Below are 14,988 nucleotides of genomic sequence, written 5' to 3'. Positions count from 1 at the left end.
CAGTAGCCGTCGCGTGAAAACATGGGCGTTGACCAGTAGCGTGGGCGGCTATTTGGTTGAGCACCAAAACATTGGCTCGCCCATGACAGCGTTGAGTCGCATGTTCATTTTTGCGTCCACGCACAGCCGACAGGGTGGCGGCAAAATTGTTCGCCAATTCTTAGGCGAGCCCACGATTTGGCATGGCTAGGCAGGGCATAAACGTGCCCTTAAACCCATTATGGGATATAGGCCAGAGCGAATAATTCAATAGATTTGCCTAAGTCCATGGGCTGAAAGGGTTTAAGTACCGATGGCCCAAGATTTTTTTTACCTTTTTGGGCCCAGAGTGATTGTATCATGGGCTAAAAGGCTCATCTCGGGGCTTAGGCTGACCAACTGATCCATACCGTCCTTACCAGTAGCCCACAAAACCACTAGGCGGATCCTATCCAAGAAACCAATAGGCGGAAGGCGGCAACGCCCTTGTTCATTTCCCCGCCAGGCCACCGTTTCCCGCCATCGGCTCTCCGCTTTCCGCCGCCGCTTTTTGCTACCGCTGCATCGGCGACGCCGCGACGGCCATGGAGGCGGACATGGACATGGAGATGCCAGATCCGGAGGAGCTCGAGTGGATGGAGAGCCACGGCCTCCTCCCGGAAGAAGAGGAGGATGTCTACTTCGACGACCCCGACGAGAGCTTCCTCCCGGTCGCCGGAAACTCCGGCCAGCCGAGCGATTCCCCGCAGCCGCAGGAGATCACCGCGTCACCCGCAAAACCCGCAGGTTTGTATTACCCTCCCTCGCTCTAGATCACAACCTAGCCCCTCGATTGCTGACGGAGTTGGCCCAATGTGTGCGAAGATGAAGTTTCGGAAGGCGGTTCGAAGCGGCCTCTCCCTCCGCCTCCTCCGGAGCAGCAGCAGGAGGAGGAGAGGAGCAAGCGGAGGAACGTGGAGCGGGAGGATTCGGGGGACGAGGACTGGCTGCGGTACTCGCCGCCGCCCGCCCCTGAACCTGAAGTCGTGGTCGCCGAGAAGACAATCTCGCGGTTCGCGTCGGAGATCCAGGGGGACTGTGTGCCCGTCACCGCGCCCAATGGGGAGAGGGTTTATGCCAAGCTTGCAATGGAGGAGTTGGATGGTGGAGGAGTTAGAGGAACGAGGCAAGGGGCTCACTTCTCCAACCGAAACCCCAGCCCCAAGGGTTAGTTACTAAGCTATCTATTTCTCGTGCTTAATTATTTCTCTCGAGAATCAGGATGCAATTGACTTGGTTCGTTCATGGCTCCTTTTAACACTTCCCTTTTTTTTGTGCTTCTGCAGGCCTGCTCTCAGAATCCTTTCATTCACTAACAAGGCGTGCCGAGCAGGAGGCTTTAGCAAAGGTACATATGTAGATGCACGTCGTTACGAATAGCCAATAGATGACACTTCATAATTGTTTTTACCACGTATTTAATTTTAACTATATCGGAGAATCAAATGGTTCTTATTTCGAAAATATTGGAAAACGTTGTGGATGCTGTTGACTAGTACTAGGAAAAGGTGATTACTATTGCCATTTAATTCTATGATGTAGTCCATAAAAGAGGAATCCGTGTGTGTGTTTTTGGTCCTTGTGGATTTCACTCTGAAAATTTGCCACAGACAATCTCTTAAGTCACGTAACAATTCTCATTTTTTTGTTCTATGGAGTGATTTAGAAGACAGTGCTCATATTAAGTCTCAGTACTGCACTGCCCATTGGGAGTCTCACTAGTCTAATGTATGTGCCTAATCATGCCGACAACATGTACCGACTGCCAGCTTTAAGGAACGGCTTGATTAAGTATTTCATGTTTGTTTATACCGTATGGTGATTAAGTAATGTTATATCATTTTGATGTAACGATGAGAGTTAATAAAAGTTTTCTTTATCAAAAATTAGTTAAAGTACCCGACTAACCCACCTTTGGACAATGTCTATGAAGGCCTTGCAGGAAAGCACAGGCTTACTAGATCGGGAGGCTTGTTCAGTGACTCCACTAGTCACAGAACAACTTTGGGTGGAGAAGTACGCACCGAATTCTTTCACAGAGCTGTTAAGTGACGAACACACAAACAGGGAGGTAAGTAGCTATTCCACATTGCACCTTGCTACTTCATATTCAATCTTTCAATTTTATGCTTGAACTTTCTTAATTGACATGTGTGGATGTGCCTTGTTCAGGTACTTCTATGGTTAAAACAATGGGACTCCTGTGTTTTTGGGTCCCATATTCGTTCTACTAGTGATGATGTTTTATCTGCCTTACGTCGGCACTCTTCTACCATCCAAAAGAATGCAAGTAACAAAAAATTCTTCTCCAAGAGTAAGGGAGGCCATGTTATGAGTCAAGATGATATGCCCCTGAATGCAACTAGTAGCAACTCAGAAGATTTGGGTAGCTCCTTCAGCAAAACGTCATCAGTTGGTAATACACCAGAACAAAAGGTGGGTTAGCACCACTGTGTTGTAAGTTGAACATGTATGACAATATTGCTGATTTTTTTGAGGGAAACTATATTGGTGATTTGTCATGCTGGTTCACTACTGCAACTGAATACCTCCTGATGTTGCAGGTATTGCTACTTTGTGGTCCACCTGGACTTGGAAAGACAACACTTGCTCATGTTGCAGCCAGACATTGTGGCTACCATGTTGTGGAGGTCTGTAATCTCTATTATGATCATACAAAACTAGCACTGTGTTTGTTGTTTAATGTGATGATGGATAACTATTAAAGATTTATGTCCTATCTGATCAGTGCCAGATATATCTGTTGCCATCCTTCCAAATCCCCTCGTTTCAGTTTTGTAGCATTTTAATCTAGTCATGACTAGATTTCATTGCATAAGATTTTGATATTTATATGCTGGAAAACTGCAACTATTATGTTATTGATATGGATTTGTTGATTGGATCAAAAGGGATAACTGGTGGAGCGTACTCGCCCTTTCAAGGAGGCTCTAAGCAGCTAATTTACGTGGACTGAACTTGTTAATGTTAGAGATATATATTGCTTTGTGTAATATCCTTAGACTATAAGGAGCTCCTTGCATATTGACACCTGTATATGTGTATATATTCTGGCTTAGGGCCTTCAGAGAATATAAGTTGCTATTCCTAACCTGGTATACAGAGTCAAAATTTAGGGTTAGGGTTCCTCTTCTCCACGTGTTGCAACTTCACGCTTCTTCCGGCTACTGTTCTTCTACAGCACTCATCGTATTCATCCTCTGTCCACCCCTGCCGATGCTTCTTCCCTCTTGATTCGCCTGGATCTGACTGCCGTCGTGTCGCATCTGCCCGTCTAATCGGCTGCTGCCTTGGACGCGTTTTGATTCATCGCCGGCCGAGCTCAGCTCGCTTGCTCGAAGCGCTCGGACATCTGCCGCCGGATCTCCACGGGCCGCCGTGACGCTAGGTCCGCCGCTGGCTCATTCGCCCATCATTGCTGCATCGCCCGCTATCATAGCGCCGTCGCCCGTCGGACCTCTCCGTCGGCTACCGCCGGATCTCTGCTGGCGCCCGACTCGATCGCCTTGCTCGGTTGCCTTTTTCGATCGGACTAAATCTGACTCAGTCTCGAGCGGACTCGGGTCTAATTGCTAGATAAAAAAAAAATCACAGCAGCTCGCCGCTTTCTTTGCGCACTTGTCGTCGCTTGCCGCTTTTCTTTGCGCTCTCACTGTCGTTCGTTGCTACTTGCTGTTGCTCGTCGTTACCTTTGCTTTCTTGCCATCGACCACTGCTCTCCTTTGCGCTTTTGCAGTCGTTTGTCACCTCTTTAGGATGTTGTCGAACACCGTTTCAGTTCGTCGGTGTTTGGTGATCTTTGATGGTACTAATTACCGGGATTTCATGCAGCATATGCACATTTACGTGTGCGGTCTTCGTCTTTGGGGTGTTCTCTGTGGCGACGTTCCTTGTCCGTCTTCCCTGGAGCTTCCGACAGAGCCTGTGCAACCGATTGTTGACAAAGGAGATAAGATAGCTATTAATATCGCCACAGCTGCTTATGAGAAGGTCGTCTCCGCCTATCGGGAAGCTTTGGAGCTGTACCGTGATCGGCTGTCTGACTATCCTCAGTGGATGAATGATGATGCACGTGTGGCGTATGTTCTGATTGCTAGTGTGGATCACATGTTTTATTCTGAGATTGTTGGGTTCTTTATTGCCTTTCAGATGTTGACTCATCTTCATCAGACCTATGAGTTGTCTGGAGATGCTCTCTATCTGTTTGTTGTTCGCCAGGAGCAGTCTCTTCAGCAGGATAATGCCACAGTTGATGCTTTCTATGCTCAGATGTCATATGTGTGACGTCAGTTGTACTCTCTTTTTGTTGTTGGTTGCCACTCTTGTTAGTGCTGCTTGGATCGACATACTGAGCATGACTTTCGACGCCTCTGTGAGTTCCTGACTCGCCTTCGTTCGGAGTTTGAGCAGCGTCACACTCAGTTGCTTGGTCGACATCCTCGTGTCACACTTGTGGAGGCCCTTACGGAGCTGCGGTTAGAGGAGACTCGTTTGCGTGGTTCTGGACTGCTGCAACTTCCTTCAGTACTGGCTGCTCGTCCCTGCAGGGCCTATGTCTTCGACTACATCGTCGTTTGCTTCTCGTGCGACTCCTTCACCGCCTGCGCCCACTTCAGGTGGTGGTAATCGCCCTCGTTGCGCCTACTGTAGCAAGGAGGGCCATGTCAAGGCGAACTGCTACCGGAAGAAGCATCTTCGATGTTCCTCTGGTGCTTCTACCTCGGCTACCTCCTCGACTACCTCTTCGACCGACACTCAGCAGTAGATTGTGACGCTACTTCATCGCTTGGTTGCTACCTCTGGCTTTGCATCGACAGGTTCTGCTGGTTCTGCTACTCTTTTCTTCAAACCGGCAGGAGAACTGCTTGTCATTATATTAATGAGAAAAGAACGGACCACAACCGGAGCTCAAGAGCTTCAAAAACAAACCCAAAAAATACCACAACCCTAAAACACAACGAAAAGAAGAGGACAGACAAAAAAAGGAAAAAACAAAATCCAACACCCTAAAAAAGAAGACACATAAAGCTAGCAGCACATACAAACCCCTTGCGCTAGCCATGGTCCAAACCGCAGCCTCGTCCCAAATCACACCCTCTAGCTGTTGCTCTTCCTGCACTCGACCATCAAAAACGCATTCGTCACTAAGAGACAACCTTTTATGCAGTTAGGTACTTCACCCTGTATTCTTGACTCAGTAGTATCTTTTTATATGACCTTTGATTCTTCCAGTCTGTCTTCGCTTTATCTTTTTATTTCGTTTATTCATGTCGTTACCGTTGATGGCACTTCTCTTTCCGTTGCTAGTCGTGGCACTCTTAGCACATCTTCTTTTAGCATTCCATATGTTGCTCATGTTCCCCAACTTACTATGCAACTCATGTTAGCTGGTCATCTCACTGACTATGGTTGTCGTGTTATCCTAGATCCTGACTCTTGCTGTGTTTAGGATCGTCGCACGGGTGCTTTGGTTAGTACTGGCCCCTGGCGTCATGATTCTTAGCATCTATAAGAGATTGACTGGCTTTGTTTTCCTTTCGTTGCTGTCGCCGGTCTCTCTGCTTCCTCGACTACTGGGTCTTTCTAGCAGTGGTATCATCGTCTTGGTCATGTTTGTGGGTCAAGTCTGTCTTCATTAGTTTGTCGTGGTCTTTTAGGGTCTGTCTCAGGAGATGCGTCCTTAGATTATTAGGATTGTAAGCTTGGTAAACAGATTCAGCTTCCTTATCCTCATAGTGAGTCAGTGGCTCAACGTCTTTTTGATATTGTTCATTCAGATGTACGGGGTCTGACTCCTTTCGTTTCGAAAGGGGGTCATATGTACTATATTATCTTTATAGATGATTTCTCTCGCTATACTTGGATTTATTTCATGTCTTCTCGTAGTGAGGTATTATCTATATATAAGTGTTTTGCCACTATGATTCGCACTCAGTTTGACACTCCTATTTGTGTTTTTCGTGCTGACTCTACTGGTGAATTTTTTTTGGGCATCTTCATTCCTTTCTTGCTGAACAGGGTACTTTATCGTGGTTCTCCTGCCCTAGAGCTCATGCTCAGAATGATGTTGCTGAGCGCAAGCATCATCATCTCCTTGAGACTGCTCGTGCGCTTATGTTTGCTTCTTCTATTCCACCTTATTTTTTGGGCTGAGGCAGTCTCCACTGCCGCATATTGGTCAATATCCAACCCTCCTCTACTCTCAAGGGTGAGATTCCTTTCGAGCGTCTATATGGACGCCTTCTTGACTACTACTCTCTTTGTCTTTTTGGTTGCGTTTGTTACGTTCTTCTCGCCCCTCGTGAACGTACCAAACTGACTGCTCAATCTGTTGAGTGTGTTTTTTTTGCTACAATGCTGAGCATAAGGGTTATAGGTGTTGGGACTCTGTTGCTTGTTGGATCCGTATTTCTCGGGATGTTGCTTTTGATGAGTCTTGTCCCTTCTATCCTCGCCCCACACCTTTCACTTCTTCAACATCCTTGGTCGAGTCTTTGTTCTTTCTCACTTCTCCTGCCACATCTGTTTCTTCTTCACTTCCCCGGGCACCGTTGGTGCCCTCTCCTGTTGTGCCTGCTTCGGCACCTTCCATGCCTTTAGCCTCCTCGTCTCATGCTCCTCCTACTTCTGGTCTAATTGAGCCTTTTCCTTTCCACTACCCTCATTGATCCCGTGATGTCTCGCATCCTGCTGAGCTGCTTTTTGATGAGCCATCTCCTTCTGGTGATTCAGTTCCTTCCTCTCATCGTTATTTTCTTCGTGATCGCCATTCAATTCGACCTCCTAATCATTTTGACTCTACTGGTGTTGTTCTTGCTAAGCCGTCTTCTTACCGTGAGGCTGTTACTCATCAGGAATGGCAACATGTGATATATGAGGAGCTTGCTGCTCTTGAGTGCATTGGCACGTGGGATTTTGTTCCTCTTTCCCCACATGTTCGTCCAATCACGTGCAAGTGGGTCTATAAGGTTAAGTCTCACTCTAATGTTTCTCTTGAGCGTTATAAGGCTCGTCTTGTTGCCTGTGGTTTCTAGCAGGAGTATAGTCGTAATTATGATGAGACTTTTGCCCCAGTACCCCACATGACTATAGTGTGCACTCTTCTTGCTATTGCTTCTATGCGTCAGTGGTCTATCTCCTAACTTGATGTCAAAAATACCTTTTTTAATGGTGAGTTGCGTAAGGATGTCCACATGCACCCATCGTCAGGGTATTCTGTTCCTAAGGGTATGGTTTGTCGTATTCGTCGCTCTCTCTATGGCCTTAAGTAAGCTCCTCGAGCTTGGTTTAGGTGCTTTTCTTCTGTGATCATTGCTACTGGTTTTTCTGCTAGTGCTCATGATCCTGCGCTTTTTGTTCATACTTGCTCTCGTGCTCGGACTCTTCTCTTGTATGTTGATGATATGATCATTACATGAGAAGATTTTGAGTATATTGCCTTTGTGAAGGTTCGTCTCAATGACCAGTTTCTTACGTTCGATCTTGGCTCTCTTTGTTATTTTCTTGGGATTAAGATTTTTTCTACCTCTGAGGGCTTCTTTCTGTCCCAAGAGAAGTATATTCAGGATCTTTTCATCGTGCTTCTCTCACTGATGAGCGTACTGTTGAGATTCCTATAAAGTTTAATCTTAAGCTTCAGTCCTCTGATGGTGAGCCTCTTGCGGACTCCACTCGCTATTGTCCTCTAGTTGGGAGTTTTGTTTATCTTGGTGTCACTCATCCTGATATTTCTCATGCAGTGTACATCCTCTGTCAGTTTGTTTCTGCTCCTATTTAGCTCCAGTATAATCATCTCTTGCGTGTTTTGCGCTATCTTTGTGAGACTATCTCTCGTCGTCTCTTCTTTCAACGCTCCAGCTCTTTACAGCTTCGTGTTTATTCTGATGCTACTTGGGTTAGCAATCTTTCTGATCGTCAGTCTATTTCTACCTACTGTGTTTTCTTTGGTGGTTCTCTTATTGCATGGAAGACTAAAAAGTAGACCACAATTTCTCGTTCTCATGCAGAGGCTGAGTTACGGGCCATGACATTTTTGACAACGGAGCTCAATTGGTTACATTGGTTACTTGAGGATTTTGTTGTTTTTTCTCCTGCACCTACTCCTCTTTACTCAGACAGTACATGTGCTATCAGTATTGCTCGGGATCCCGTGAAGCATGGGCTCACTAAGCATATTGGTGTTGATACTTCTTACACACGAGCACAGGTACATGATGAGGTTTTGCTCTTCAATATGTTCCTTCTGAGCTTTAGTTGGTTGATTTCTTCATGAAGGCATAGAGTACAGCTCAGCATAGGTTCTATCTCTCCAAACACAGTGTGGTTGATTCCCTATAAGTTTAAGGGGGTGTTAAAGATATATATTGTTTTGTGTAATACCCTCAGACTATAAGGGGCTTTTTGCACATTGACACAAGTACATGTGTATATATTTTGGCCCAGGGCCTCCGGAGAATTTAAGGTGCTATTCCTAATAGTTAATTCATTGCTTGATTTGTTCGATACATCACCATCCTTTAAATAGACCCCAAGCTAACAGATAATCTAATCTAAACCGACTAGCAAATCCTATCTCCAATTAAACCAACTAGCAATCTTATCTCCAACTAATGAATCTAACGATCTAACTAAGCTAACAAACTCTATCTCTAATTGAACCTCTATCCTTTTGCTGAAGATACTCTCCATAACATTTATGTTGAAACCTATGCTGATCTTCCCTTCAGTAGCATTTATCCCAAACTTTTAACAGCACCTCTTGTTAAAAATGTTTGAGTGGTTGGTTTGACTAATTGGTCTGTTGAGTCCTCACTCTCCTCAGGGTCAGAAAAATAATTTTTGACCGGTAAGGTATCCAGGACAGCCTTTGTACTAAATTCTGGTCTGTCAAGGTACTAACACAATATATCTACATGATTTATCATGGGTAGTTGAAATGTTCATAAACCTACTTATTTCTGGTTCTCAATTCAAGTTCTCTATGTTGCTTATGTTCAGTGTTAAATGCAGATAAATGCCAGTGATGATCGTTCTGCTTCATCCATTGAATCAAAAATTCTTGATGTAGTTCAGATGAATTCAATCATGTCAGATTCCAAGCCCAAGTGTCTGGTGAGTTAAATAATGCTGCTAAATTGTTGAACAACTCTCTTTATATTCTGTTGAGTGTTCTGCCCTGTTTAGGTGATAGATGAAATTGATGGAGCACTTGGTGATGGAAAAGGTGCTGTGGAGGTTATTTTGAAGATGGTAGTCCTCACCCTCCTCTCGTTGACTACAACTATATCATTGTCATTTAATATTTGCTGCAGCTTTACTTTACTTGTTTCCCCACTTCAATATTAGTTCTTTTCCTTACCAAAATGAGTTTGCATTGGATAAATGGCTTTTCTCTTGCAGATCAATGCTGAAAAGAATAATAATTCTGACAGAAGCACTAATGCTGAAGAAGCTCAAGTCCGAAAGGCGTCCTCAAGGAAAAGTCATAGAATGGCAAAACTATTGAGGCCTGTAAGTATTGAAGCTACGCCTATGCCTCTTGCCACCATTTTAGTGTCTTTAAAAGTCTACCAAATGTACTAATTGTACAATTTTAAAGGTGATTTGTATATGCAATGACCTTTATGCTCCAGCCTTGAGACAACTGCGCCAAGTAGCCAAGTAATATTTTCCTTCTCTGTATCTGTTCTGGTTTGGTACAGTTGTAAAATCATTAAAGGTTTTTCTTACAAGGACTGATTTAAATTCACAGGGTTCATATGTTTGTGCAGCCAACAATTAGTCGTGTGGTAAACAGGTGATCTGAATGCGCTTATTTCTTTAGCTTCATGATAGCAAAGCTTATGTTTGTAGCCACAAACATACTTTTATGATTGCCCATTCGTTCATGAACCAGTTTTCTTGTTTAGGCTCAAGTATATATGCAAAAGCGAAGATTTCAAGACAAGTGCAATTGCCCTTTCTGCTTTAGCAGAGTACACTGGTACAGTTCTTTTGCTTCATTCAAGTCGCATGTTTTTACTGTTTCTGTATAATGAAATTAATGGCGTGCACAATCCTTTGTTAACAATAACAAAACAACAGAGTACACTGGTACAGTTTCTTTTGCTACTCTAAATCACACATATTTTTATTATTGCTGTATAATTTATTAATGACATGCACAATTCTTTGTTAACAAAAACAAAATAAGATTCAGTTGTTCTGCCTGATTAATGTGCGTGCATTGTCTTAATTTACATGTTAATCTTTGACCTGGCTACCGTTTTCTTTTTCACTTTTCGGCAAGCTGCTTCTTTTTCTGCTATTCTGTGCTTTCTAATACATGAATGGATAAAGGGAAGTGCTAGTACTTGCATGGAGTATCTTCCCCCTGAGTTGAACGATTATTTTCTTAGAGATTAGACTAAGAAAGAAACACTTCCCTGCAGAATGTGACATCCGGTCATGCTTAAACACACTTCAATTTTTGAACAAGAAAAGTGTGGCACTAAACATTGTAAGTGAACTGATTTAGATAGCCATATGATTCTACTATATAGCAGATATGATATTCTTTTTCTAATGGTACGTGTTATGGAGCAGACAGCTTTTGATTCACAAGTAATTGGACAGAAGGATAAGTCAAAAAGCATCCTTGATGTTTGGAAACAGGTTTGATGTTTTCTCCCTGTAATTCCTCTTCCACAGTTCTCCTTTCTTTTCTGTGGATACTATCATTCATTCAAGCAATAGGTGTAGTCCCAAAGTTTCAATACTGACACTGAACATGAGTGACAGTCATAACTAAAGCCACTTCATGGACCAATGCCATAGTGACCGCAGTTATATTTACTTTTCTCAGGCCTTGCTATCAACCTTTTGAAACTTACCGTTCTCTCCTCTTCTATAACTCAAAGTAATGAGCATTTTATAAGCCTTGCCTGGACTAAGAAAAGCCTTGTTCTACATCCTTTAGTTTGTGGAAAGTCATCCATGCTTTAATCTTTTCCTCTGATAGATATGTCTTCACCTTTTGGTTACCGCTGGTACCCATGCTCTAATGTTTAATTCAGGTCTTAGGACCTACGCTAGCAAAATTTCACCAAAAACCAGAGCAAATTTTGCATTGTACCATTTTTTATTTCATCTTATTCAGTTTAATTGCACAGATTTTGCAAAAGAAAAAACTCAAGCGGTCTGGAAAGGCCGAAAGTCATTTCAGCAAAGACAAGGACATTGACTCTCTCTTCACACTCGTATCTAATCGGTAAAATTCTATTTTATCAGATCTCTTACATTGTTTCTCTGAGATGGTATCACTTCCTTATTTGTGTCAAATATTTCATTTGCAGTGGTGACTATGAAGTTACCATGGATGGGATCCACGAAAACTTCTTGAAACTATCTTATCATGACCCAATGTTGCAAAAAACTGTGAGTATATGTACAAAATACTGATACTGGTTAATGACATGAGGTGTGATGCTTGAATTTCTTCCTTTTGTAATTCATTTTCGTACTTATTATAGTCCAAATTTCCATACAGGTAAAATGTCTCGATATACTTGGAGTTTCAGATTCCTTGACCCAATATGTTTACCGGACTCAACAGATGTCACTTCATGGTAGTATCACACTGTATTTTCTTCTTTGTATAGATATTTGACTAACAAAGTTGAACCACATATTTCAGCATATCAACCTCCAATTGCCATCACGATAAGCCGCATGGTTGCTCAAGTTGACAAGCCAAATATTGAATGGCCAAAAGCTTTGCAGAGGTAATTCTTCCACATAAACATTTTGCTGTCTATTAGTGGGCTTAATGTGGATGTTTTCAGGTCTCGAACATTGCTTTTGGAAAAGAAAGACATGTTGAAGACCTGGCAAAACCAAATGTCACCATTTGTTTCAAGGCACCTGTCAGTGGAATCATTTGTTGAAGACATTGCTTCCCCCTTTTTACATATTCTCTCTCCACTGAGTTTGAGACCTGTAAGTTGTCACTCACTAATCGTGCAAAACCTTGATCTCGAAACTACCCTGTTGGTATATATTTTTTGTTTGCTCAAATTCATCTGTCTCTAAGATGATTAAGAATTTAATGGTGAGTATTGCATGATAATTATATGTCTATAGTATTTTGAAGTAGTACAATATAACCACGAATGAAGCATTGAATTATGGAACTAATATCTTAATTATTTTTCCTGAAATAATTTTGTAACTAAGAAAGGGTTTAAGACCCTATGTCAATCCAAGTTTCACTAGTTTGGAACATATGGGTTCTAGATGGCATTGCAAGTTCAATCTAAGTCTGTATATTTTCATCTCATTACAAAGTTCTAACAATGCAAGATCTTTTCAGGTGGCACAGAATTTACTGTCAGAGAGAGAAAAGGATGAACTTGTGCATCTAGTTGATACTATGGTTTCCTACTCACTTACATACAGAAACACAAAGTTTGAGCCTCAACAAAGGGCAAACATATCTGTAGTGTCGCATGATGTTCCTTCACTCTCTCTTTATCCTCCGATCAATGATGTCATAAACTTTAAGGTCTGTTTGTAATCTTTTAATCTTTATTCTTTCTTACACTTCTCACTATACCTAACATAACTGCTGATATCAGGGGTATCAATCAGAGCACATTGGTCTGTCTTTGGCCATGAAACAGGTCCTGGTGCATGAGGTGGGTGTCACTTCTAACTTTTTAAGCATGGAAAGTTGTAGTTTCATGTCTTGCTTGATGCCTTAGTCTGACTTATGTAACTTGTAATAGATTTGAAATCTAAGTATACGTCCACCTGTTTGTTTGCGTTTTTTTAATGAGAAGCTAAAGGTAAGCCCAAACAAACAGGGCCATAGGCCTACTTTGAGCACATGGGAAAACCTTTGATGTAGGGAAATTCATAGTAGAACAAAGAGGATTTATTCTCATCCTTGTCAACATATTATCTTTGATGCAGGTAGAGAAGGAAAAGATCATTAAAGATAGTGCTGGCAAATTGTTGAACCAAACTAACGATGGAGATGTCAGGAGTGAAGCTTTATCAGCTATAAGAAAGAAAGCAACAACTGATTCCGTTGCTCCTGCATTAAATTCTTCCATCGATAGCTCCAAGCGCAATTCAACTACTCTTCAAATGCAATTAAACTCAGCCTCTAGTTTGAGTGGTCAAGATCCTAAACATGCAAAGAAGCACTCCAGCCGCGCAACAAATTTCTTTGACAGGTAATGCAGAAATCACCAAACGCCATTCTTTAGATTTCAACCTGCCTTTTTGCTTGCAATGATTGATTATGGTGACGTTACCTATTTTGTTTGATAAAAGAATAGGTTTAGGAAGGAAAGACCGGTAGATGCAAAAACTCGAAGTGATGCGGGGCAGCAAGGAGCAACAATTCAGAGGGACTCACGCCCTCTGATCTTCAAATACAATGAGGTGTGTTCTGTTTATCCATTGTGATACCACAGTTCATCTGGTGACACACACTTGCACCCATCTCTACTTATTACAATTGCAGACTTGTTTCTTATTATTAAATTTGCAGCATGCCAGGGGGTGATTTTTTCTGGCCGGAATATGTTTCCCCTGATATACATAACTATACTTCTACAAGTTGTCATTGGCACATCGTTTTTAAATAGAAGTTACATGTGGGACCTAGGGCCACCTTCAGCGACACATTGGATGCTATTTTTTTTATATTCACACCTCCCCAGTAACACTAGCAAAATGTAGCTAACAATATACTATACTAGCTCCATTATGCAAAATCCAATCGCGTGAGTTAACTATTTTACTATCGATAAGGCTATTCAGTGATTCAATCAATTTATGCTTCATAGAGATTTTAACAGTTGAGAGGTATTTGTTTTCGATAAATAGTTCTGTATGATTCCACTCTTTTGCGCTTTGAACTCGATTTTCCTGCACTCATTCATGGCAACATTCGCACTCGTTTTCTTCTGTCATTATCTCATGAAGGCTACTCTGTGCAGGGTTTTACAAATGCAGTGAAAAGACCAGTGAGAGTTCGTGATCTTCTACTTAGCTAGGTCCGTTTGGTCACTGCACTTGTTCTGTGAAGTCATCTTTTCCTGTATATTTATCGTACCATGTACATTTTGTACGGCAGGTTAAACTATTTGGGTCGAAATTAAAAATACAATTATGTCATTTATACAATTTCTTTTTTCTATAATTACAAAGGCAACAAGAAGTCAAGAACATCATCAGGATGAATGGTGTTCCAACTCCAAATGCCTACCAAGTTGGTAAAGTTCGATGCTAGATCAATTAAGATATGGGTTAAAAAGACTCATCTAAGAAAAGGGGAAGGCAGCAGAAACCATGATCATAGTGGTCCTAATTCATACTAAAATTCATATGGCAAAATTATTTGCTCCATGAAGGCATGAACTAGCGACCAATAAAAAGATTTTGTTGTTTTGGGTACTGATGGGGTCTTTGAAAAATGGCCTTAGACCACAATTTCTCTTGTAGTATATTTGTAAAACCTAATAAACTCTTTTGCAAAAAAGTAAAACCTAATAAATTATAGTATTATCAAAATGTTTTTTTATGATGAGAAAAAGGGGATGGCGCGTCTCTCGCCTCACGAGGCCGCGAGCCAACGCGCGCGCTCGCCCGGGGATCATCTGAGCTCAGAGCAGCTCGGGAGAGGGGATCCCTCGGTCTGCACGGAGACATTGGGCGGGCTCTCAACTCTACGGAATCTCGGAGCGGGGAACAGGTGAGGGCTCTCTCTGCAACTGCACCTTATGCGTGTTCGGGTGATCTCCGATGGCGGAGATGTGAGCGGGCTGGTTCAGAGCTCGGTGGCGGAGGACACCGTTGTCTCGGTTGAACCATTCCACCATCTCTCATTCCTTCGAGCATCTGTGGCACCACGAGGCGAATGCTATGGTTAACCTTCATGAGATAATGACAAAAGAATAT

The 14,988-nt window shown here is 42.5% G+C and overlaps 1 protein-coding gene across 1 annotated transcript; it reads left to right on the top strand.

Annotated features, from left to right (window-relative positions):
* Positions 1–460: 460 nt before the first annotated feature.
* On the top strand, positions 461–14,270 carry LOC133912120 (uncharacterized). Its single transcript, XM_062354710.1, has 24 exons — positions 461–765; positions 844–1,185; positions 1,305–1,366; positions 1,952–2,089; positions 2,191–2,454; positions 2,583–2,669; positions 9,049–9,150; positions 9,223–9,288; positions 9,439–9,549; positions 9,638–9,699; positions 9,791–9,835; positions 9,948–10,021; positions 10,470–10,537; positions 10,624–10,692; positions 11,190–11,287; positions 11,373–11,454; positions 11,567–11,645; positions 11,714–11,801; positions 11,862–12,015; positions 12,389–12,580; positions 12,654–12,713; positions 12,991–13,256; positions 13,362–13,467; positions 14,028–14,270. Exons 1-24 carry the CDS (start codon positions 564–566, stop codon positions 14,082–14,084), a joined length of 2,874 nt encoding a protein of 957 aa, XP_062210694.1. The 5' UTR covers positions 461–563; the 3' UTR covers positions 14,085–14,270.
* The last annotated feature ends 718 nt before the right edge of the window (positions 14,271–14,988 follow it).

This window comes from Phragmites australis, chromosome 3 (assembly GCF_958298935.1).
Source record: "Phragmites australis chromosome 3, lpPhrAust1.1, whole genome shotgun sequence".
Taxonomy (NCBI): Eukaryota; Viridiplantae; Streptophyta; class Magnoliopsida; order Poales; family Poaceae; genus Phragmites; species Phragmites australis.
This window is presented reverse-complemented; position numbering and strand designations above follow the sequence as displayed.